Consider the following 24,118-nt stretch of genomic DNA (forward strand, 5'->3'; position numbering starts at 1 on the left):
ATTCTACAACCGCGCCCATAACAACAGCAGAATCAACAACAGAGGCTGTAACTACCGAAGTATCAACAACTGTACCCATAACAACTGCCGAATCAACAACAGAAACTGTAACTACTAAACAGTCTATAACCACGCCCATAACAACAGCAGAATCCACAACCGAGGTTGTACCTAACGAAGTAGCAACAACTGTACCCATAACAACAGCAGAATCAACAACACAAACTGCAACTACTGAACAATCTACAACTGATCTCACAACAATAGCAAAATTAACAACAAAAACTGTAACTACTGAACAGTCTACAACCACGCCCATAACAACAGCAAAATCAACAAAAGAGGCTGTAACTACTCAACGTTCTACAACCGCGCCTATAACAACAGCAGAATTAACAACAGAGGCTGTAACTACTGAAGTATCAGCAACTGAACCCATAACAACAGAATCAACAACAGAAACTGTAACTACTGAACAATCTACAATTGCGCCCATAAAAACAGCCGAATCAACAACAGATGCTGTAACTACTGAACAGTCTACAACTGTACCCATAACAACAGCAGAGTCAACAACAGGGGCTGTAACTACTGAAATGTCTACAACCGCGCCTATAAAAACAGCAGAACCAACAACAGAAACTGTAACTACTGAAGGATCAACAACTGTACCCATAACAACAACAGAGGCTGTAACTACTGAACAGTCTACAACAGCGCCCATAACAACATCAACATTAACAAAAGAGGCTGTAACTACCGAAGTATCAACAACAACGTACATAACAACAGTAGAATCAACAACAGAAACTGTAACTACTAAACAGTCTACAACTGCGCCCATAACAACAGCCGAATCAACAACAGTAACTGTAACTACTAAACAGTCTACAACTGCGCCCATAACAACAGCCGAATCAACAACAGAAACTGTAACTACTGAACAGTCTACAACCGCGCCCATAACAACAGCAGAATCAACAACAGAAGATGTACTATTAGAATTATCAACTGTAGCTTCAATGTCTGATTTAAGTGAGTACATAATACATATCAAATCTCCATAAAATAAATATACATGTAAGTTATATAGAAAATGTTATACTTAAAATAAGTACAATCATTGTTCTACCACATTTCAAACTGTTTAATATATGTTGATGTTTTTCTTTTAGTTATTACTATAACTGAGACGACGCTATCAATAACTGACGGTAATCCGATTAAAGAAAAAGACAGCACAGTAGAATTAACTTTGTCAGTTGTTGTCACCACTAACAGTACCGGTCTTACTTTAAATGGTTTTGATCTGTGGGCTTTGACTGTGTTCATCAACGATGCAGAGAATGAAAATGGTGAGACATTATTCACAACCAGGTTACCAGGAACTACAGATGCTGATTGGACAGATGTTGGCTTGATGTCAACTGTGGATACATTTGTATTAGAAAATGTGGACGTGACACTTGACCTTTCAGATATTGTCTGCTCCTCGGTGCCATATGTCTGTGTAGCTTTGGAAAAAGCCAATAGTTCATCAATGGAGTTTACATTGGATAGTGAACCAAGTGGTGCTGCCGTCTCTTGTACAGCAGTCGATTGTCTAAGTAGGTAATAGCTCTTATTATTTCCCTATGAATACATATATTACATTACAATACAAGGCAAGGCGGTGTCACAACGAAGAAGGATTTTACCTTAAATATTGCAAATGAAATATTATGCTATCTACAAAATAATGGAGATTGCAATTCGTCGAAGATTGTTTTTAAGCATATTGCCTAATAAGCACATTCGTTTAATTGTAAATTAATGTGGTATTAATAATTATCGGGTATTTCATAATAATTTTGCTATTATCAGAATTAGGAAGAGTTATTGCATGATGATAATGATTGACACGATTAAATATGATTACATTTATGAAATAATGACATGAAATCACATTTTGTTTTTTATTATTATGATTTTTTATTATCAGAAACTTATCTTTTACCATATGGAGAAGAAGTAGGAGACTCAAGTCTACGTAAAGATCATTCATTCATGAACACTGACTCTGAACATCTTGACTATGTTTCTCATACATTCCAACCACCCAATGGGTTTCCTTTAGGATCAGAATTCTATCCACAGATATATGTAAGTTATCATCAAGCAGGTTTTCCATAGACAGGACATAATACAGTAAATAAACTAAAGTGAGATGGGTGTTGATTTGGATGGATTTAAATATTTGGATTAGACCTTTAGGAACTGTTTTATTTTGTTTTAGTTCACAGAGAACGGCGTGTTCTTTTTCAAGAAAGTTGGAGATATAACCTATACCAGTGCTCATCCTAGGCTGGACAACAATCTCAAGTTTGCAGCTCCATTTTGGGCCGATGGTGACTTGGGTGATGATGGAGACGTGTTTTTTCAGGTAATTAAACATGTTAATATCATAATTCCCACAATATATTAATGTTTCGAGAAAGTTTGCCCTTGAGATGCAAACTAAAGCCAACATATCAGTATATAGGACCAATACCAATAAGACCAAAGTTCTCCTTTACCATAGTTCTAGTGGTAGATAACAACTCAACTCGAATAATAACTTCAAACTTGAGGTCCGTTGTACACTTCAGACTTGTGTGCATTGAAACACCTCAGTGCATCTTTCGTAAAGTTTTGATAGTGTAGACAAAACTTAGGGGTATGAGTTATATCCTAATTTATAAAATCATGCTGTTATTGAAAGCACAAGAGTGGCGCTATTTCTCAATGGAATGAAAACCAAATGAAGACTGTTTCCATTTTCAAATGTATTGTCTATTATTACTCTTCCAGGAATTTGTAAGAACTAATCCAGATGATTCTGATATGATTGACACCATAGCTAACTATATAAACAACTCACCTCAAAGTATTACAGAAGTTGAATTTCGACCAACTTGGGTATTACAAGCCACGTGGACAAATCTACATCAGAGGCCTTATGACGTCAGTGTACAACAGGTTGGTATTTGAAATTATTCAAAGACAAAATAAGAGCTAGTGTAGAAAAATTGACACCTTAAAACATAATGTTTAATCAGAACTGCTTTCAACATAAAACATATTTTCAATTTTCTGTACGAACCAAATCAAGATTGGTAAAATCAGAAACTGTTTACTGTTGTTTCTCAAATGTCTTAATATTTCAGACCAACACATTTCAAGGAACTCTCGCTACAGACGGTATATATAGTTTTATTCTTTTTAACTTTGAAAACCGTGCGATGATTTGGAATGGGAACACAGAGAGTCCAGCAGATGCTCTTATTGGCTTCAACGCAGCCAATGGGTACGCTGTGTTGGTTCATCCAAATGGTACCGACTCAACCTCATTAACCAAACCAGCATCACTCAGTGTTGACGAACTGTACCGACCCGATCAGTTTATTGGTAATACCAACGAGTATGGGCGATGGATATACAGACTTGAATTGAACACCGTCACCACAGTTAACCCACTGCAGAGATGTATTGACTGGTATAACAGTGAGCCACCTGCGACCACCTGGAATCGCGAAGAACATAATACTTGTCCTTGTACCTACAAACAGGCTATAGTGGACGGCCGTTTTACATGGGCTCCCGTCATTTCGTTGCTTAGTTATGGCCAGGGACGAAGCTCAGATGTTGATTTTTTTCTGTTATCGAAAAACTATGATCCAAGCTACCTTGATACTGTTCTTCAATCGTCAGGTTAGTGTTAAAATCATGCTTTCGTGTCCACATATTTTCAAAGAAAATGATATTTACCTGAATCTATGACCTGAATTGAATCTCTCTCCTAAATATTTCCTATCAATAATTTATGTAAATGTAGTACCTCACCTTTGGTTATAACATGGTTGCAGACCAGACTAGCTAGTTTAAATGCAGTACCTCACCTTTGGTTATAACATGGTTGCAGACCAGACTAGCTTGTTTAAATGTAGTACCTCACCTTTGGTTATAACATGGTTGCAGACCAGACTAGCTTGTTTAAATGCAGTACCTCACCTTTGGTTATAACATGGTTGCAGACCAGACTAGCTTGTTTAAATGTAGTACCTCACCTTTGGTTATAACATGGTTGCAGACCAGACTAGCTTGTTTAAATGTAGTACCTCACCTTTGGTTATAACATGGTTGCAGACCAGACTAGCTAGTTTAAATGTAGTACCTCACCTTTGGTTATAACATGGTTGCAGACAAGACTAGCTTGTTTATTCATTCATCAGTCACATCACATTTTTTATTTTGTCTAAAAGGTGTCATTTTTTGGTGACTTTCTATCTTTTAAAAAGACGTTATCAATTCTTTAAAATAATTGATCATCAAATATATTTTCAGAAACGGTAATGACTTGTTTCCAGTCGGCTTCAAATTTTGACAACGCTGGAGTAAACTGTTGTTACTTAGACAACCAACTTATCAAAGGGTATTATGATGTCTTAGCAAGCAGTTTTGCTCAACGCTCACTCTTCCAATTTGGGTTATGGGGAATACTTAACAACTATTATGACAATATAAGTAAGTAGGATGTTTACTTACCATTTTCAGTTTTTTTATAGACAAGCAATTAGGGAGGTGGATTATGGTTAACCATTGAAATGTATTTAATCTATCCAATCAGTCGGTGATCTTTTCGCACGATATGAATGCTGCACCGCATCCAATGACCGTAACCGTTGTGATTTATACTATGAAAAGCGGCCTCCTGCATCATGTGACACCTATAGGCCACCACAAACTAGTGAGTATAGGCAGTATTATGTATCTTTAGAAATTAAATTATTCTCATAAACCTCCTTAAGCTGCTAAACTTTAGTTGAATATAATAAATGGCATTAAGGTGTTTTAAGTATCTGACGTAGTAATATTATTAGTAAAAGTATTTGTATGGAAGCTGCGTCCGTGACATCACTAAATACCATCCTTTGTAATACAAATAATTTTGTTTTAATACTTTAATAAAATAATTAAGTTATTCTTTTAAGGATATTAAATTTATCATCATCTATATTATATATATTATTTGTAATAATTAGTCACTGGTTGGAGGTACACACCTAATTTGTGACAGTGGCTTAGGCTGCTTTTGTGCTTTCCTAGCAGCAGCTGTGTTTGTTTAATTTGTTGATTTGTATTATATTTTGTGAAATGCATTTTTTGCCTGAATAAATAATAATAATAATAATAATAATAAAATAATAACATATGTACTACCTCATTCTGGCACTGGTGAACAAGAAATCACGGAACTGCAGCTTTGAGCTAACTAGTGATATGCTTTCCTTCTCATTACAAAGTCCTTTGTTCAAATCATGACTGTATTCTTACAATGCAGTGTGAAGCTTAATTTATAAAGAATGTACACATTTATCTCCAATGTATTAAGGTTTCTTTTGGGGTGATCCTCATCTATCAACTATGGATGGATATACCTACACATTTAATGGTAAAGGAGAATATGTGTGTTCGGCCTTAGACAATGGTCAATTCAGTTTGTTAGGCCGAATGTCTGACCCACTGAACGGTCCTCTCAAGGCAACAATATTCTCAGCCTTTGCTGCTAAGCATTCTACAGACACAGAAACAGTGGTAGGTGATGTTACTATGTTTGACCAAAACATTAATTTGTAAATTAAGCAGTGGTTTTGCCAGAAAGATAATAACTGATATTAAACATATTGTAATCTACAGTAGTAGTCACCTAGGATTTGGTTAATAGTTTGGAATCGGTTTTCTAAATGAAGAGGACACTAAAAAATTGTACATCTATAAACGAATGACTACTATTTGACCAAACTAAGTACTGTTTTATTTTGACAATAATCTTATAAGCAATCCTATTCAAAAGAATATCTTTTTGTTTGGCATTTAAAAGGTTCAGTTTACAATGTGGAAGAATGGAACAGGATTTGATATCTTGATAAATGGTACAGAAGAAATTAGAGTAGATGACTTAAAGGAAGGTGAGTTGATTGTTTGTTTTGATTTCAACAAGAATGTTCTATCTCCTCCTAACATAAAACAATTCTGGGACCATTGGAGAGTTTGGAGAAAGTCTAGTTTTGGGAAACAGATCATTTGCCATGTAAACAATTTTTATATGTATCTTGATTTCTAATTGTAGGTCAATACAGCAGTACAAATGACCCAACACTTTCAATATTCCTAAGTATGGACAACTTTACCAGTGGTAGTGATCGGGTCTTTGTTTCTTGGGATTCTGGAATCAACTTTGGAGTTGCAGTCTCTGAGCAGATTCTGGATGTTGTACTTCAATATCCTCAAATTTACATTGGCCGCACTAAAGGACTGTTTGGTAAATTACTTTGAATAAAACAAAGAAAACAATAAGATTTGTTCATAATGTCTGACCTTTCCGAATGGAAGCCAAACGTAATTAAACAAGTGTTGATGTTTGACTGAATGCTTTAGGCTTCTGTTTCCTAACTGGCAAAGCATACAAACAATCCGTTCTTGGACAAAAATGTTATTTATTTGTGAATTCAGATTATTTAATTTTATATCAGGAATATGGAATGATGATACCAGTGACGATGTTTGTTTCCAAAATGAAACTTGTATTGATCCAACTAAGAGGAATCTTACAGAACGTGAACTTTTTGATGTTGGTAACAGTTGTAAGTAGCATATAAATGGAATATTCCTTCTAACTTTTCTTAACAACTTAGCCCTACAAATATGTAAATCAAATATTGTATTATTATTTGTTGTGTTTTTTATTCAGGGAGGATATCTGCCGATGAGTCTCTCTTTGTCTACACTGCTGATTACAATTACGAAAGCATCAACAACCTATCTTTTGTACCAGCCTTTACTGATGAGCTTCTCAACGAGGTTCAGAAGGACTTTTTACTTGATGTTCAAGAAGCATGTGGCAACAGTAAAGAGTGTCTTTATGATGCGTTAGTGACTGAAAACTTAGCTGTCGGTGTGAACACAAAACAAGTTAATGATATATTCCGTGACGATGAATATAATTTAGGTAAACTGAGTTGATATCATTTTACTAGATGCAAACACCTTATCTATATATAAATTTACGTAAGGGCAAAATTCGGTAAATCGCGCGTTATTTCTAGAATGTTTACTCGATGGTATATCAGGCCCGTATCCAGGGGGGGGGGGTGCGTTGGGTGCAGACGCACCCCCCCCCCCCCCCCCAAGTCCCAAAAGGTCCACTATTTCCTCGGTTGGTATTTTTTCTTGTCTTGTTTAACTAAAGACAATATCATTATATATATACAAAATTTACATTATCAATGGTATACAAACAAAAATATGCTAATATAAAATGAAAAAATACCGGTAATTAAATTACGGAATCTGAACTGACTACAAACTCGATGTAAAACATGCGCAGTCGATCATGTGACGACAAGCAATAGCTTAGCGCTTCATGTACGCGGTACGCGGTAAAGTGTTTGCTGGAGAAATACAGACAACTTAACGTCGGGGAACACGGGTACTTTTTGTCGGGGAATATAATATACAGTAAAAAACGTTCGCGTTCACTTCATATAGCTTCAGCGCCTAGAAAACCACGACGTTCCATTGACCGTGAGAGTACGTCAGAGGGCTAATATGCACTTTTATGCATTCATTATTGCCAGCGATCTAACTTACTAATAAACATTAGCTAGGTACGCACTTGTCTGGCGGTATCTCTTTGTACGAATCGTTCAACGTTGGGTCGAGACGCGTGATATCAAGTTTCATCCAGGGACCAAAATGTGTAATGTAGTTATTTTCCAGGCGAAGTTTACCGACGGTTACCGAAGGGAACACGTGTACTTTTTGTCGGGGAATATAATAATATACAGTAAAAAGCGTTCGCGTTCACTTCGTAGCTAGCTTCAGTGCCTAGAAAACCGCGACGTTTCATTGACCGTGAGAGTACGTCAGAGTGATATTATGCACTTTATATGCATTCATTATTGCCAGCGATCTAACTTACTACTAAACAATAGCTAGGTACGCACTTGTCTGGCGGTATCCCTTTGTACGAATCGTTCAACGTTGGGTCGAGACGCGTGATATCAAGTTTCATCCAGGGACCAAAATGTGTAATGTGTTATTTTCCAGGCGAAGTTTACCGACGGTTACGTCGTGTACTGCGTCGACGTACGCTACACTACAGCAAAAACGAATTATGTTAATTGTTCGTTTGTTCACCAATTTTTTAATTTACAAGTAACCTTCTGTACCGTGGGGCACCTAAAATAAATTTTTCATCCATTACTAAACAAAAAAACATGCCATTTTCGCTTAGCCAACATTATAGCTATAGTTATTACATTTTCAATATCCTGTATGTCATGAATTTCTCACCACTCGGAAGTCCAGATGGTACGCATGCATACACCTGGGAGGAATAAACTTTTTTCCCCGACTGAAAAAGGTCTACGCTTGCGTTTTTTAAGCCTCTAGGCCTGATGTTTCCAAAGTATAAAATGCAATTTTTTGAAGACCTGCAGCTCTAGTTTTAAACATTTTCTTAGCTCAGCCCCAACAATAAAGCTGGTCATATTTCGAAGAACAAGAAGTACATTTTCCGGGACCTAACATCTCTATTTTTCAAACATTTCTTAGCTCAGTCACAACCCATGATAGGGACTTATATATTTTTTTTCATGTTTTGAAGTATAATAAGTCCAATTTCCGGGACCTCCAACTCTATTTTTCTAAATTTTCTTTGAACTTTTATTTTTTAAATTGAAAAATATGGATTGAAACAGTCATCGCGCATCGTTTTTTTGCACGCAGTATTTTATTTATGCATTATAAAAAATGGAAAAAATGGCTACCCTAAATCTGATTAAAAAGACCTCAAATGACGCTAGAACGCGTTGCTTCCGGGGGCTCTTGGCGGCCCCTGGCCCTCAGCCTAGTGATGCTCGCTTCGCTCGCATAGCCCCCTCGTCGGGGAATGTAGCCCCCGCGTCGGGAAGATCCTGGCGCCACCCCTGCTGAGTTGGCCTCATCATGAAAGCGTTAAGTTCTGGTGTCCATCGTTCAACTAGCCCAAGCCACAAAAGAGAGTCTTACATCAGTCTTTAGAACGTCAAATAACGCAAATTTTTTCAGGGCCTTCCCCTGGCCCCCAGCCATTGTTGCTCGCACCCCCCCATTATAAATGCTGCATACGGGCCTGTATATAAAGTGGGTTCGTACTTTCGGTACTGATTTTAACCGCCTGATGTAACCCTGTTTACTAATTAAATTGAGTTCGATAATTAGTTATTGACGATTAAAACGAATTTAGGTTCAACGATTTGCCCCAAATAGGGGTGTTTTTCGATCGTTGTATACACTGTCTAATGGATGTCCGTCTTGAAAAATACCCGCAGACGATAATACGAGGATGCTTCGCATTTTCCTATCTCCTCCTACGATAATTGTTTTTACTGTCTGAAAACCGTTTGAACAGCTCGAGTACAGCATCATAATGTTGAAGACAGGCCGATTTTCTTTAAAAAAATACTATTTTGATAGATTTAGGGCCTAATATACGTTTATACAAATGTATTGATTTGCGATGAATGGAACATTCCAATCTCTGTTCCACAAGTGTCTATTCCCTCAGGCGTCGTAAAGGCAAGTACTGTATACTCATAACAGAAATTCGATCCATTTATTTTTTCAATCTGTTCTGCAGAGGTTGGATATAATTTTTTTTTTAAACGGATAAAGAGCTAGCGTTTTCACTCGCCGTATATTATGTATAAATCTTTATTATTGCAGTTAAACCACCCACATCATCACCCTTCCCTCACTGGCATGAGTAGCGTTGTAAAGCCAGTAGAGGATAGGCCTACGGTGCATCACATGCCCTAAACGCAGAACAACTTTGGTGGGTAGGGTAGGAACCAACTTAAATATGAATTGGCTCTAAGAAACAATTGAAAATTAAACCATTAGGCCTACTAATTAAGTTGAGTTAGATAATTTAATATTTATTGACGATTAAATCGAATTTATGATTTGCCACGAATAGAGGTACGTGGTTTTCACAAATTGTTTTACATTATATAAACATATACACGTCGTAGTGATGTATCGTTACATGTACTGTACTATTTCAATCGACTAGGACGGTGATAGTTTCAACAAAGTATTACATCGCAATGTTTTACTGTGTTTAGTGGTATATTATTTGTAAAACATGAAAACAATTAATATTTCGTTACTACATGGATAAAGAATATATTTAAAAATTGTTCCTCTTTGCACCCATCCTCTTTCCAATCCCTCAACCCTAATGTTACATACAAAACACAAATTAAGTTTGTTTAAATTTGACTTAAACAATTGGTCTCATTTTGTGACAAGTTTCTCTTTCGGAAGTAATTCCCAGGGTGCTAATTTTAGTTCAGTACATAAATCAGTGTCTAGCCTATTTATTCGTTCCTGTAAACGACATGTATTATTGTCCTGCGGTACGTACATTTGAAATCGCCATTTTTTTAACGCTGAAATTATTATGTATCCGAGAACCATCTGTGGGCACGACCTAGATGGTACGCGAGCGAAGCGAGCGTACCATCTAGTCTATAAAATTCTTCTAAAGCTACATTATCAAACTTTATGTGACAAAAAGTGTGATGTGCAAAAAATATGGACACGATAACGTCATATCACTACCATATTTGAGCACATAACATTTTTTTTTCAAACTAGTTTGATAGTGTAGACAGAGCTTAAGTGACGGATATCATTATTTACTAAGTAAATTAATCAATCTACTTACCAACTCGCATACTTTCTTTTAGGCCTGTTCCCACCAAATATAACTAGCATAATAGACATGAGTAAAACACCAGTACTGAATGGAACGATGCAGATATTTGCAAAAGTCGGAGAACAAGTTGTTCTTGCTATTGTCGCAAATCCTGCTAGTGCACAGTCTTCTTTGTTGTACTCTTTAAGAAGTTCAGTAGCTGGTGCTTCCATTGATTCAGGTATTATTAGATTACATTGTTAAGAAAATACTTAGATATTTAGTAATATAAATGTGTAATGACAATAATTAACTGTTTGTGTTTCAGATGGAATCTTTACTTGGACACCAATGAATACAGAAGTTATTATGTTGGAGATAGTTGTATCTGATGGTGTGTTATCTTCTAGTGTTTTCCTAGAAGTTCGTCTTTGTGCATGTGTGAATGGGGAATGCAAGTATGATGCACTGTTAGATGGATACGATATTGTTAACAATATGTTTGGTGTGAGTTTAAAATAGGCTTACATAATAACTAAATACAATAGTGAAACAAAAGTTTCAAATCCTGACTTTTTTTCAGACTTTTTCTCATGTAGGGCATCTTTTGACTGTCCTGTTATTCAAATTCAAATTCAAATAAACATTTATTTCTTTCATTCATATTTGAGTAAAAAACATTATAATTTCTGATATTTTATATATAAATATTTTTTTTTTTAGAGATATAATACAGTAAATCATAATGTATAAAAAAAAAGATGATTCAGTTATATACAAAATGAAAGAGGCAAAAAAACCCAAGAAAGTATCGATCAATGGAAACAAAAATCCATTTGAAACTTGTATGTTAGGAAGCCATTTAAGAAGATTATATACTTATATATATATATAAATGTAAACATATAACTACACATACACAAACATATAGATCAACAGACACACACACACACACCCACCCACACCAACAGTAACATGATTGAATTCGCTTAGTAAATGAATTCGCTTATGGTTATTCGTGGATGTTTGCATAAGTAAAAAGAAAAACCAATCCACTATTATTTTAGACCAGGCGTAGTGTACATTTTATTTCTGCCTTCTTGCAGCTTGTCGACTGCATCTGTACATCAGCATGGTCTGGTGCGGACTGTTCTGAGGACTTTGATGCTTGTAGTGATGACCCATGTCACCCTGGGGTCACATGTAAAGATAACTTAACACCAGAAGTCGGCAACACATGCGGGAATTGTCCCTCGGGACTTATTGGAGATGGATTTAAATGCTATGGTGAGTTCGCTAATCAGGACACAATTAACACTAAGTTGAATCATTAAAATGTATTACTATTTTCTGATGTGACTGACTTCTGCACAAAAGTAAAAGAAACAGTAACTTACTCACCAGCAAGTAAAAGACTTGGATTACTGAATGGCTTAAGAATGTATTTTGGAAAAAAAAGTTGGAGCAAGGACATTTTAAGAACAATAAGCTGTGAAATTGTATAGAAATTTCAAATTTTATAATCAATCTTGAGATGATGATTAATCTAAAATCATTGAAGCATTACATTGTTTTTATTCAGATTATGATGAATGTGCCTCTAAGATGGACAATGACAATCAACCGTTCTGTGATCATGAGGAGTTGTGTACCAACACGCTTGGTAGTTACACGTGTGCTTGCCGTTCTGGTTTCAGTCTTCACCCTAATGGCAAATTTTGCCTTGGTATGTGTGATGTACACCAATAGAAACACTCAACAGTATGTTGTATCGGTACACAAGTCCTTTTCGAATTAACCTTACTGTACCATAAGAAGAATCTGTTACAATGAACTATCTCTAAATACAAAATAAGTCATAGCAAATAAGTAAAGTTTACATCATCCTCAAGTTAAAATAATTAAGGTACAAAATTATTTTATAGTAGTATGCACAACTATATCTTTTTTTCCACTGCAGACGTTGATGAATGTGATCTGGATATTGATAACTGTGACGTCAACGCACAATGTAACAACACCATGGGTTCCTTTGTCTGTACTTGTGATAATGGCTACAGCGGAGATGGCTCACAATGCATCGGTAATTATAGATGCCTATTCAATAACTTTATATAGACTGTAAAATACAGTTTAGCAGATCATTAAGCCATTAAGTTTCTTTGCATTGATCATTGATTTTGTGCAAATTATGGTGACAACTGTGGAAAAAAATTTCTATTTCTTTCCTTACTTTGTAAGGTTGTATTTTCAAATCCAAAACAATGAACAGAAGCCATTTTAATTACCTTCATGCTGTTTATTTTTGTATTTTTCAGATGTTGATGAATGTTCTCAGTCACTGTGCAGTGAGTACACTGATTGTATGAACACAATCGGTTCATTTGTATGCACGTGTCAAGAAGGATTTAGGATGGATGAATCCATCTGCAAAGGTGCATAGTAAAGTAGTTGACGTCATAGTCTGGGTTCCAGACGGAGTTTTGTCTTAATATTAGTAAAAATATAAATATTTTGGCACATTTGGTGTTTCATACATATAGTACTTGAGGTTGGAATTTCAGACAAAAATCGAAATAAAATCAAATAAATACAGACTTGGGGCAAGTCTAGTGACGTCATTATCTTATCTTCACCAATATTATCAGCATCACCTTCATCGTCACCAAACTCTATGTAATCATAATCATATATGTTCATTGTTGTCTCATTGATTAAATTGGCTACTTTGGATAAAAAGAACTTTAGTTTATAGCAGTATAATGGTAATCATTAGCAAACTTTCGGTTTAGGACCGTACGAAAACTTTCTAGTTTATTTACAAATTTTCTTTAAAACTTTTCTAGATATTGATGAATGTGGGCTACAAACATCTAACTGCCAACAAACCTGTGAAAACGATATAGGGTCATACAATTGTAGCTGTTATGACGGCTTTGAAATTGAAGCTGATCAAACAACTTGTAATGGTAAGTTTATTTGTTTAAAAAAAATAATAAAGTACTAATTAATTATGATGGCGCTATTTACACCCGTTATGCTTGATTAATATGTATGAATGACGTAATGCATAAACGGTAATAAACAGGAATTATTTTAAGTCTGTTCTAAGAAAGTATTTGACACCGAAATGTATATTTTTGTATAGTTGTTTGTTTTTTTCATATTTGTTTGTTGTGTATGCTTATATGAGGACCTCACACGTGCTGTTTAAAATTAAAAATAGAAAGGATTTCATACTATTGCAAGAGATACTGTGTAAAGAAAAAGAAAGAACGACAAAATTGTCAATACCTTTAACTATAAATGTTGGGAAATTAAATGAACGAAATATCCATAAATGTTTTAATTGAATTTGCAAATTCATTATCTTATCAGCTGTTTCAAGTTGTGTGGCAGATTCCTGTACAAATGCTGACTGTTTCTTCGATGAACAACCACACTGTGTTTGCTTCAGTGGTTTTGCAATGGAAATTGAAGATAACACTACATGCATAGGTAAATATAGAGAGATCTTTCCTGTAGAATTGACATATTCCCAGAATAATTTGTAGCATCTCTGCTGTCATTTCTTGTTTATTTGTTTGTGACCAATCACACGTAACTGGCGCTGCGCGGCTCTGATGTCTTAAAACAAGGTTTTGAACAAATTCCCAGAGTGTAAAACTTTTAGAGAAACCTTTAGAACAAAAATGGCGGAAGGAATGAAGAATAATATTTTTAATTTCATTATTTATTCGGTCTATTTCAGTATATACATAACAAAAAACTTAAATTGAGGAGACCAGGGTCAACCTAAGTGAACTTTATCACTGTAGCTGAGCCGGTTGACCCAACCCCAAAGTCAGTTTCCACATAAAAGACACAAATACAGTTAAAGCCAATCAAAATGAATGTCAACTTTTCTAATGAAGGCTGATGGGCTTTCTGGGACTACAGCATCTGTCAATGATCTGACAATCACAATGGTATCCGCCAAGTGCGGATAACCATAAAATTAGGTTAAGTTCATATCATTTTCAGGAACCTATTTCAAAATTCTGAATCAGCACTTTACTAAGCTAAGAATTATTTAAAATGGTTTTTTTTTACAGATGTCAATGAATGCAGTAATATCAGCCTTAATTTCTGTGATATGGATAATGGTATCTGCCACAACACTATAGGAGGTTATAATTGTTCCTGTACTGACGGGTTCACGTTAGATAATGATCTTCGTACATGTACTGGTAAGAGAATACTTTATGAAATGCAACAAAAGTTTATAACAAAAGTTTAGTTTTCATATTGGAATAATATTCAAATAATCCAATGAAAAGCACACAATTGAAATATTTGAATTGTATTATGAACTAATTTACATAATTTCTCATTAATTGACAATGCCTGTATTCATCTTGTACCATGTCCATCATGTCCATATTTTTTTTTACAAATACGGTTTAGGATGACAATGCCTAACTTTTGTTTTTTTTAAAGATATTGATGAATGTCTTGTGAACAGCTGCCAAGCTAATTCAGAATGTACAAACACACGTGGTTCCTACACCTGTACATGTCTTAGTGGATTTAGATCAAGTGAACAGTTATGTATAGGTAAGAGTAATAAACATCTATAGCATTGTCAAGATGTGTTATAGACAGGTCTTGGTAGAGAGTTGTCAAATCAATAGACTATCTGATAAATTAACCACATGCAACGACTAAAAAATAGGAAGCCTTTTGCCATTTTCCCCTGAGTGTAGAGTGGAGTGGTTTGGATGCTCGGCTACCAATCCCTTGGTCCTTGCGTCAAATTCTCTCGCGACATATTCAAATCCATTTTCCAAGTCTTTGTGTAGACATATTGTTTAGTTTATTGTATAGTCCTGATTTTACAGTAATGCAACTTGGTTATAAGATGCCCAATAAGATGTTTATACTCGCTAGATAGAATTCACCTTTAAAACTGTTTCTATTTTAGATGTAAACGAGTGTGAAGGTGATTCCAACAACTGCGATGAAAACGCATCTTGTGTAAACACATATGGTTCATTTGTTTGTACCTGTAATACTGGATATGTTAGCATTGACGATGGAAACGGACGGACTGGAACATGCCAAGGTATTTATTAACTAACGTTGTAAATACATTTTTTACAGAACACCTATGCAAAAAATAGGCCTACATGTAATACAAGATCAACTTTATATTTAATTGATTGCTACATTTAATTTATAAAACCACACACGTATGTTTTCTACTAGATTATGATGAATGTCTGTATAACTTGGACAACTGTGCCACTACTGCCAGTTGCAATAACACTATTGGTTCTTTTGTTTGTACTTGTAACCATGGTTATACAGGTGATGGAGTCACATGCCAAGGTAACTTTCTGCTCTGACTTGTTTAGTCTCACATGCCCATAATCAGGATTATTAAGAAAGAGAGAGAGTGGGTCAGGATAGTAGAGACAGTGTTTGCTATCTTTAGGGTACAACATGAATTCTGTGCAAGATGAATATATATACTGAAGCATATTTAAAACGATCAATACGGCAATTTTGTTGATTTTTCTAGATATAAATGAATGTGAGCAAGATCCTTGTGCAGAGAATGAAAACCGGCAATGTGTGAACCAACAAGGATCGTATACATGTCCCTGTGATTACGATTCATTCCAAGAACAAGGAACATGTATAGGTATAGAAAATACTGTGAAACACACTAACAAACACCACATTTCATACAAATATTTACATATTTTATTTTCCAATGGGGTATCATTTATAGTGAAAATGAAATATTATAGGAGCTGTAAAGGAGGTGTGGAGACACTAATGAAGTCATGACAACCCAGAACAGTATTTAGTCCTTGATAACCGATCATTTTTTTTAATTTTTTTTTTATTTTTCTTTTAGCGGTTGAGACTGTTATGTTGAGAGTTGTGTTTACCGATTTACTTGGTTGGAAAGTTGATACTTTCTTTCATCTCTTTGACTTTGAACAAGACTCTGATGAAATCCAAAACCAGGTACGCTTTTATACAATGTCTACACTATCAAACTTTATGTGACAACAAAATGTGATGTGCCCATATATGGACATGATGATGTAATATTACTACCGTATTTCTGTATATCATTACCATATTTGGACACATCAATAGTGTAGACAGAGCTTAATAAAATGTCCTTTACATTGATTGTGGCAGTTAGTATAAGCAGTGAAGAGTGACTTCTCTGGTATGAGATTCCATTTGCTTTCATTTTGAAGGATGTTTTTTTAACTATACAAAATGTTTTGTTTTATAGATGAATGCACACTTCAACAAATCCGAGTTGTCTAATAGTTTTTTGGAGGTGGTTGCTACAAGTTTTTCCAACACGACAGGAGGAATTGAGACATCGTTTGCTGTAAAGTTCCGTGAAGGTTCGGATATTAGTGAGGAGAAGCTGTTGAAAGTTTTCTTGGATAACTTGACGGGTAGAAATAAAGACTTTGTAGAGCCATATAACAGAGTTGATGTAGCAGATACAGCCTCACAACTTCCAGGTAAGGTTTCAGTTTTGCAACTAATAATAAAATAAACCTTATTTCAAACAAGGAAATCTAAGAACAGGATACTGAGCTCGCCAAGATATTAACTCGTAACATTACTTTGTAGTAGGGTACTTTAAGGGGACAAATTATTGATCTAATGTCTGGCTGCGACAAATACCACTATTTTTGGACCATGTACATATTCTCCGTGACGCGCGGTGTTTGTTAAACTGATTGCGTTGTAGCCGCAGATAAACCCTTTGATCTCCAGAGCTCGAGCATCCTGTTGGTAGATTGCCTGGTTTCAACAAATAAAGTTCTCCACTAAATACTGAATTTGTTTTATAATAGTGGATCCCTGTGAGACGGAGACAGACAACTGTTCTGAGAGATTCTTTGTCAACTGCGTGTACATTGAAAACAGTACTTACACGTGTAATACATGCGTTGATGGATATCAGCTTGTCCATGATTCCTGTGTTGGTAAGTATATAATTTTGAGAATTATGAATTCATTTTCACGCCATTTCCCAGCCACTAACATAAGTATGATTATTGTAATAATTGTTATATGTAAATATGCCTACTTTTTAACTACTTGTTAACTTGTAACAATCTTAGTAATATACAACAGAAATAGAAATATTCATACAAATAATTAATTGCTACAATGTACCTTTATTTTATATATAATATATATACATATAAATCTGAGAATTATAATAAAAGTGGGAAGACCCCACACAAGACAAAAAAAAAAAAAGTATGATTATTTCGTATTCAGTCAAATGTATTGATAGAAAATGATTTTTCTTACAGATATTGATGAATGTGAAACAGGAACCCATGATTGCACTGGTGTAAAAGAACTGTGTTCTAACACAGGGGGAGGATATGCATGCCAATGTGAATCTGGCTACAGTTATAATAGTAATCAGGTTTGTGAAGGTGAGAAAACATCATTTTTGTATTCAACTTCTCACTAAGATCTTCATTAGTGAAGGATGGGACCAAACACCCTTAAAACAAACCAGTCCAAATTGCACGAGACCATGTGGCTATGTTTGTGGGTGTGTACTAGTACACACACACAAACCAATGTAACCAATTACTCGCTCAAATCATCAAGAGAATCTTTGGTTGAATTTCTTTTTAAAAGGAGATTTGAAATTAGTAGCGCCATACGGTACATCAGGTTTTAGTAGGAGATAGATTGAATATTTTATGTACTTTTTTCATTTAGATATAAATGAGTGTAACAATAATTCCTTGTGTACTACTGGTAACGAAGTTTGCATCAATCTGCCTGGAAACTATGCATGTGATTGTGATTCAGGCTACACTCGCATCGAACAAGTCTGCCAAGGTAATGGCATTGCCATGAGATATTCTAGGACTACTATTTTTACTTTGTTTTAAAAAAATTGTTGAATAAAGCTATTGTATAAGTTTATTCAAGTATTACCTTTTTATTTATTGTAATAATGTATTCGTTTTAGATGTGAATGAGTGCTTGTATTCATCTACAATATGCAGCAATGAAAATGAAGTTTGTACAAACACACCTGGAAGCTATCTTTGTGAATGTGAACCCACCTTTATTCGTTCTAATGGGGAATGCTTAAGTAAGTTGAGTGTTAGTTAGCATTTGCTAACTTGTTCCTAATGTACTAACATTTTGAAGCTTTCGACTTAGGAACAATTAAATTAATCATTAAATCCAAACGATTGAAATTTGTATTTTGTTGATTAGCATCAAGACGGTTCAGAGGTCAGATACGTGTCATTGAGGTCAATAGATCAGCAGAACTTGCAGAATGGGACAACGACCTACTTGACAACACTAGTGACAAATATCAGACATACGCAACGCATATATGTATCATTGTAAGTTTTCAAACGTTATTTAATATCGAAAGTCTCTATATTACGGGGCGCCATCTGGCACTACTTCATTCTGTCCAGAATAAATAGTGTGTCGAACGGTGCTATGCTCTCCATTCGCCAGCACCTCAAAGTTTTCTTCTGGAGTAAAGCTTTGTAATATGGAGGATTCGTTTGCTGCTCGAGTACAAAAGCCATGTGTATGTGCGTATGCGTTTCTGAATTACCTTTTTACATAACCAAAGCTGCGTCAAACGGAGCGTCATGTTTTTGTAGACCTATTGAAAGTCGTGCATTATTCTAAAAGGTGATTTCAACAATTTTATTCATGGTTTGTTTACAATTGACATTTTATAATAGGTCGATGATATTTATGCAGAATCTTTACAAACAACCGCTACTTTCTACACGTGCAGTATCATAGGATTCAGTGAGGGCAGTATAATATCGGTGTATGAGATTCAGTTTTATGCCAATTCAACAGAGACAGCGAACAATCTTGTAGAGTTACTACTTAATGAAACAGATTTTGAGGATCGGTTGCATAGCATTGATAACATGAGAAGTGTGCGTATTGATCCAACCCAGGTTACTATCCAAGGTTTGTCAACGTTCAACATTATTAATATTTTTTTTCTATTGGTGAATATTATTTTTCTTTCGAGACTATATTTTCCGTTACACGCTCCGACAAATGTTATAATGCAAATCAAAACAGCTACACTGAATATCATAGATATGTGTCTGAATAATGTAATATACAAAATAATGAATGTTTATGAGTTGAATGGTGATAGTATTTCGTGAGTTGAAAGATTTAAAGGCTCTATTTGACTCGGCGTTTGTGCATCGTACATTAGTGCAAAATAATGAACAATGAATGCGCAATTAACCAATGTATTGACGAGAATACAAGCAGGTATGTTATAATAAAGGATAACCTATGAATAATGTTTGCTATTTATTCTAGAGTTCCCGATTGTCTGTGAAGATGACTACTGTAAAAATGGAGGAACGTGTCAAATTAACAATTTATTTGATCAATCATGCAGGTTAGTTATTCACCATTAGTTGCACATTGTCTATTTGTTAGTGCGATTTACCTGGTTGACCTTTCACCTATTCTCATTTCTGTTTGTTGCATTTTTAACATTACTATTCAAATGTAATATGTTTAAAACAATCGCATCTTAAAAGAGAAGATTTTACTATTATCCTTTTCTCGAACTTTTTTTCAAATACAGTTGCGTAGATGGTTACAGTGGTGACAACTGTGATCTTAAAGGTAAACTACAGTAATTTATATAGTAATAATTGAATTGTTTAAGTCCGTGTCACTATAAAATGTATTAATAAATTAAGACCAGGATTATTGCAATGTGCGTGTTCATATTGAACAGGGGAATGAGAGAACATAACTGGATGACAGTGGCCGTATAAAAAAATATTTTCCATAACAGAAATCTTTAAATTTATTTTGTTAAACAATTTGAATTTGGTTTCTTTTTTCAGCAAATAGCAGTGATTCTCTTCTCTGGATCTTGTTGGTTGTGTTGGGGCTTGTGTTCATAATTGTACTATTAGCTTGTTTCTGCTGTTTATTCTTCATCATTAAACGACAAAGGCGTGATACTCTACCTGCTAGGAAATCATGGCCAAATTTCCAATACCCAGCCGTCTGGAATCCAGCCAGAAACCAAAGCATGTCTGATTCATCTATTTCTACGTATCCAAGAGCTAGTGACTCCAGTCAAATGGCACATGTTGCACGTGCTATCGACGCTATGTCTCATCGTCAAGTAAGTCTCATGCGTCTGTGCAAGGCAATCTAACAACAGGACACTGAGCTCGCCTTCCCCTTTGATCTTATGTCTGGCTGCGAAAAATACCAACAATACTGTACTATGTACATGGGCGTGGGACTGATCGTGTCGTAGCAACAGATAAACCCTTTGATCTCCGGGGCTTAGCATCCTGTTGTTAGATTCCCTTTGTCTGTGTGTAACACAGATACTAGAATTATTATTGGAGGCCAGGAAGCCTAGAATCAATCGACGAAGAATAATAGATTGGTCCCACAATACCGTTGATTTTACGACCATTAACAGTTAAAGTATTAACTATTAAGTCAACTCTCTCAATAATGAACTTTTCTGGAAAATATGTTTTTGGAAAAGTTTACAGTTTTCAGAGAGCCCGGTATATAGTAATATTTATGATAAATTGTGAATATATCAGTATTCTGAAACTAGTATATCGTTGTATTTCTTTAATGTAATGTAGAATCATGTATTTGATTTGCAAGACGACGCGTTGTCCAGCAACACGAGCGACTTCATCAGACCTTACGTAGCAACTGGTATGGAGAGTGCTGAACAACAGGTATGTTTAGTGATTATGAGGTAATTATTAATGTATTACATTCTAACCAGGATATCTGTAATAGATTGTTATATTGTAGTACAGGAAAACTGAACATGTCCACTTAATTCATTCATTCGTTTTTATTTCACAGTGCATCACACTTGATAAGTTATTATAGATTAATTCAAAGGGATAAATAAAAGCCTAGAAAAGACCAAAAAGCTCAAGATAGCTTTAAGCCTGGTTTCACCAGAACAAAATAACTACTATAAAACTACTAACTAACTACAAAATACTACTACTAATAATAATAATTGGATTATATTGTATTTAAAATGTGAATTATTGACTGTAAATGTTTACGGTGATAACAACAAAAATCCGATGTGTAGTATTTAAAAGAATGTTCTTGAATTTCATCCAGAATTACTAAAGCAACATTCTGTTGTCGTTTCCTTTTGTTTATCTTTCTCTCAGCAGACCTTACAAGATCAGCATGTACCATTTAGCTACTTACACAACCCCCGTCAAAGTGCATTTGTTGGATTTGCAAACCGAGGCTTCAGAACTAACCACAGATACGACGACTCGGATTCCGATGACCATTATAATTATCTTAACTAATAGTTAGTGTTTTTCGCTTTATTTTCATTTCATCATTTATTTAATGTTCACAACAATGTTTACAAGTACAGTATTAAAAATTACAGTACTACAGGCAGTGACAAATAGTTGCCCGTTCCTTTCTGGTCAATAAGTTGCCCGTTCCTTTCTGGTCAAATAGTTGCCCATTTGTTACTAGTCAGATTGTTACCCGTTTCTTTCTGGTCAAATAGTTTCACATTCCTTTCTGGTCAAATAGTTGTTCATCCATTTCTGGTCAAATAGTTGCCCGTTCCTTTCTGGTCAAATAGTTGTCCATTCCTTTCTGGTCAAAATAGAACTATATGCGAGCAGAGAGCATGTTTCTTTGTTCTTATTGATGTCTAGTTGGCACATCGTTATGCCAAAATTACTACTTTACTAAAAGTTTGTAAGAGTTTCTTATCTTTGTGTGTTTGCAAAAATAGCACTAGGCTACACTATATCAAATGCTAGGTGTGAGAAAAAAATTTCATTGTATGTTTATTTTTTATTTATTCATATTAATTGGTTCAGTGCTTTTTCTAATTGCTTATATTCTAATTACCGTTGTGTTTTTATTTATTTACGATTTTTGATGTAAGTGGCCTGGAATCAAATGTACATTTTGTTATTTTTTTATTTTTCATATAAAACATTTAGTGTTGTTTAGCTGAACACACTGTAATCAGTATAGTAGGGACAACAACAACAACGCAAATTATATTTTGCAGCTATCCGCATAGAAACAACAAATTCATATTTAATTTTGAACAAGTTTTATAATTGATAATAATAATACATTTTAGTCCAAATTTTATGGTATTTTAGGATCCGTCCAAATTGGTATTATATTCGACAATAAACTTTTTTTATTTTACTTTCATGTATATATTAAAATAATGTATTTTTATATAAATGTTAAAACTTATTTATAAACAAATAGGTATTTTTTATACAGTGTTGAACTTGAAACTTGTATTTTGTTTTTAAACATCAAAGCAATTTATTATTCTATAGAATATATTACAATTTGAAAAAAACATGTCTTTTTAAAGCGATCAACTTTGTAAATTTAAACTTTGACATTTTATTTTTAATTCAGGCTTTTAGGAATACATTTTAAATAAAGAGTATGAAAATTTAAACAAATCTCTGCCCATTAGCAAATTTTATTCTTCAAAAAATGGCCAAAATATTATGCAAATAATACTGCTATATATCTGCAATGCAGTATCATCATCATACGAACAAGTTATTTTGAAAAATAAAAAGGTCGAATTTGGGAATGTTTTGAAAAAAATCTTTTTTTTTAAATATCTATTGAGGCAACATACCCAAAACACATTAATGTGATACTGTGCATCTCGCAATATGATATATATTGGCATTTTGTCGAAAAACGGACAAATATCGATTTGTTAACACAGAAATGGAGAAATTTGGCATTTTTTCGACAAATTGCCAAAATTTCTACTTTTAAAATACTGTACAGGTTTTTTTTTGAAAAATAGCTAAAATATCCACTTTTTTTTAATTCAATAATTATGCGATAATATGGACATATATGCGCATATATTGTGTTATCATCATCATATAGAGCCATTGTAAATACTTATGTCAAAAAATAAAAGGGTCGAAATTTGGCCAATTTCCCTGTAAATACCGGCACCGAAAATTTTTCTAAATATGGCCAAAATACGCACTTTTTAAAATACTGTTATATGCAATATTATTGCTATATATGTGCATATATTACGTTATAATCATCTGATAGACGTATAGTCCCCAGTTATGTCAACAAATAAAAACTAGTACAGGGTAATTTTCGAAAAATGGCCATTTTCTTACCCTTTTATTTTTTGATATAAATAGTTACTATATCAAAATAAACATGCGCAGAGTCGAATATTGGGTTCTGCGCATGTCAATTATGCTATAGTAACTAGTTTTATTGGAA

General features: G+C 34.5%; 1 protein-coding gene across 2 annotated transcripts; it reads left to right on the forward strand.

The window, feature by feature from the left end:
- The first annotated feature begins 474 nt into the window (after positions 1-474).
- LOC140047121 (uncharacterized) lies at positions 475-23,767 on the forward strand. 2 transcript variants are annotated; one of them, XM_072091953.1, is made up of 39 exons: positions 475-1,035; positions 1,176-1,607; positions 1,982-2,142; positions 2,276-2,422; positions 2,830-2,997; positions 3,186-3,729; positions 4,363-4,542; positions 4,646-4,765; positions 5,411-5,613; positions 5,900-5,987; positions 6,149-6,340; positions 6,552-6,662; positions 6,770-7,027; positions 10,815-11,003; positions 11,091-11,269; positions 11,869-12,049; positions 12,345-12,488; positions 12,723-12,845; positions 13,081-13,197; positions 13,609-13,731; positions 14,141-14,260; positions 14,857-14,991; positions 15,242-15,358; positions 15,726-15,866; positions 16,010-16,132; positions 16,326-16,448; positions 16,668-16,780; positions 17,061-17,301; positions 17,641-17,772; positions 18,109-18,237; positions 18,533-18,655; positions 18,789-18,914; positions 19,043-19,176; positions 19,534-19,774; positions 20,144-20,225; positions 20,418-20,458; positions 20,686-20,972; positions 21,457-21,555; positions 22,015-23,767. In XM_072091953.1, exons 1-39 carry the CDS (start codon positions 597-599, stop codon positions 22,159-22,161), a joined length of 6,753 nt encoding a protein of 2,250 aa, XP_071948054.1. In that variant the 5' UTR covers positions 475-596; the 3' UTR covers positions 22,162-23,767. The 2 variants fall into 2 exon arrangements, with proteins under 2 accessions (XP_071948054.1, XP_071948055.1); XM_072091954.1 differs by having other exon boundaries at positions 22,018-23,767.
- Positions 23,768-24,118: the final 351 nt, after the last annotated feature.

This window comes from Antedon mediterranea, chromosome 4, assembly GCF_964355755.1.
Source record: "Antedon mediterranea chromosome 4, ecAntMedi1.1, whole genome shotgun sequence".
Lineage (NCBI taxonomy): Eukaryota > Metazoa > Echinodermata > Crinoidea > Comatulida > Antedonidae > Antedon > Antedon mediterranea.

Bases quoted from the DNA above. Each gene is read 5' to 3' on its own strand.
- LOC140047121 (XM_072091953.1), top strand. From the start codon at position 597: ATGTCTACAACCGCGCCTATAAAAACAGCAGAACCAACAACAGAAACT. The intron at 3,730-4,362 runs GTTAGTGTTAAA...ATATATTTTCAG, and splicing joins TACTGTTCTTCAATCGTCAG to AAACGGTAATGACTTGTTTC. The intron at 19,177-19,533 runs GTAAGTTTTCAA...ATTTTATAATAG, and splicing joins CAACGCATATATGTATCATT to GTCGATGATATTTATGCAGA.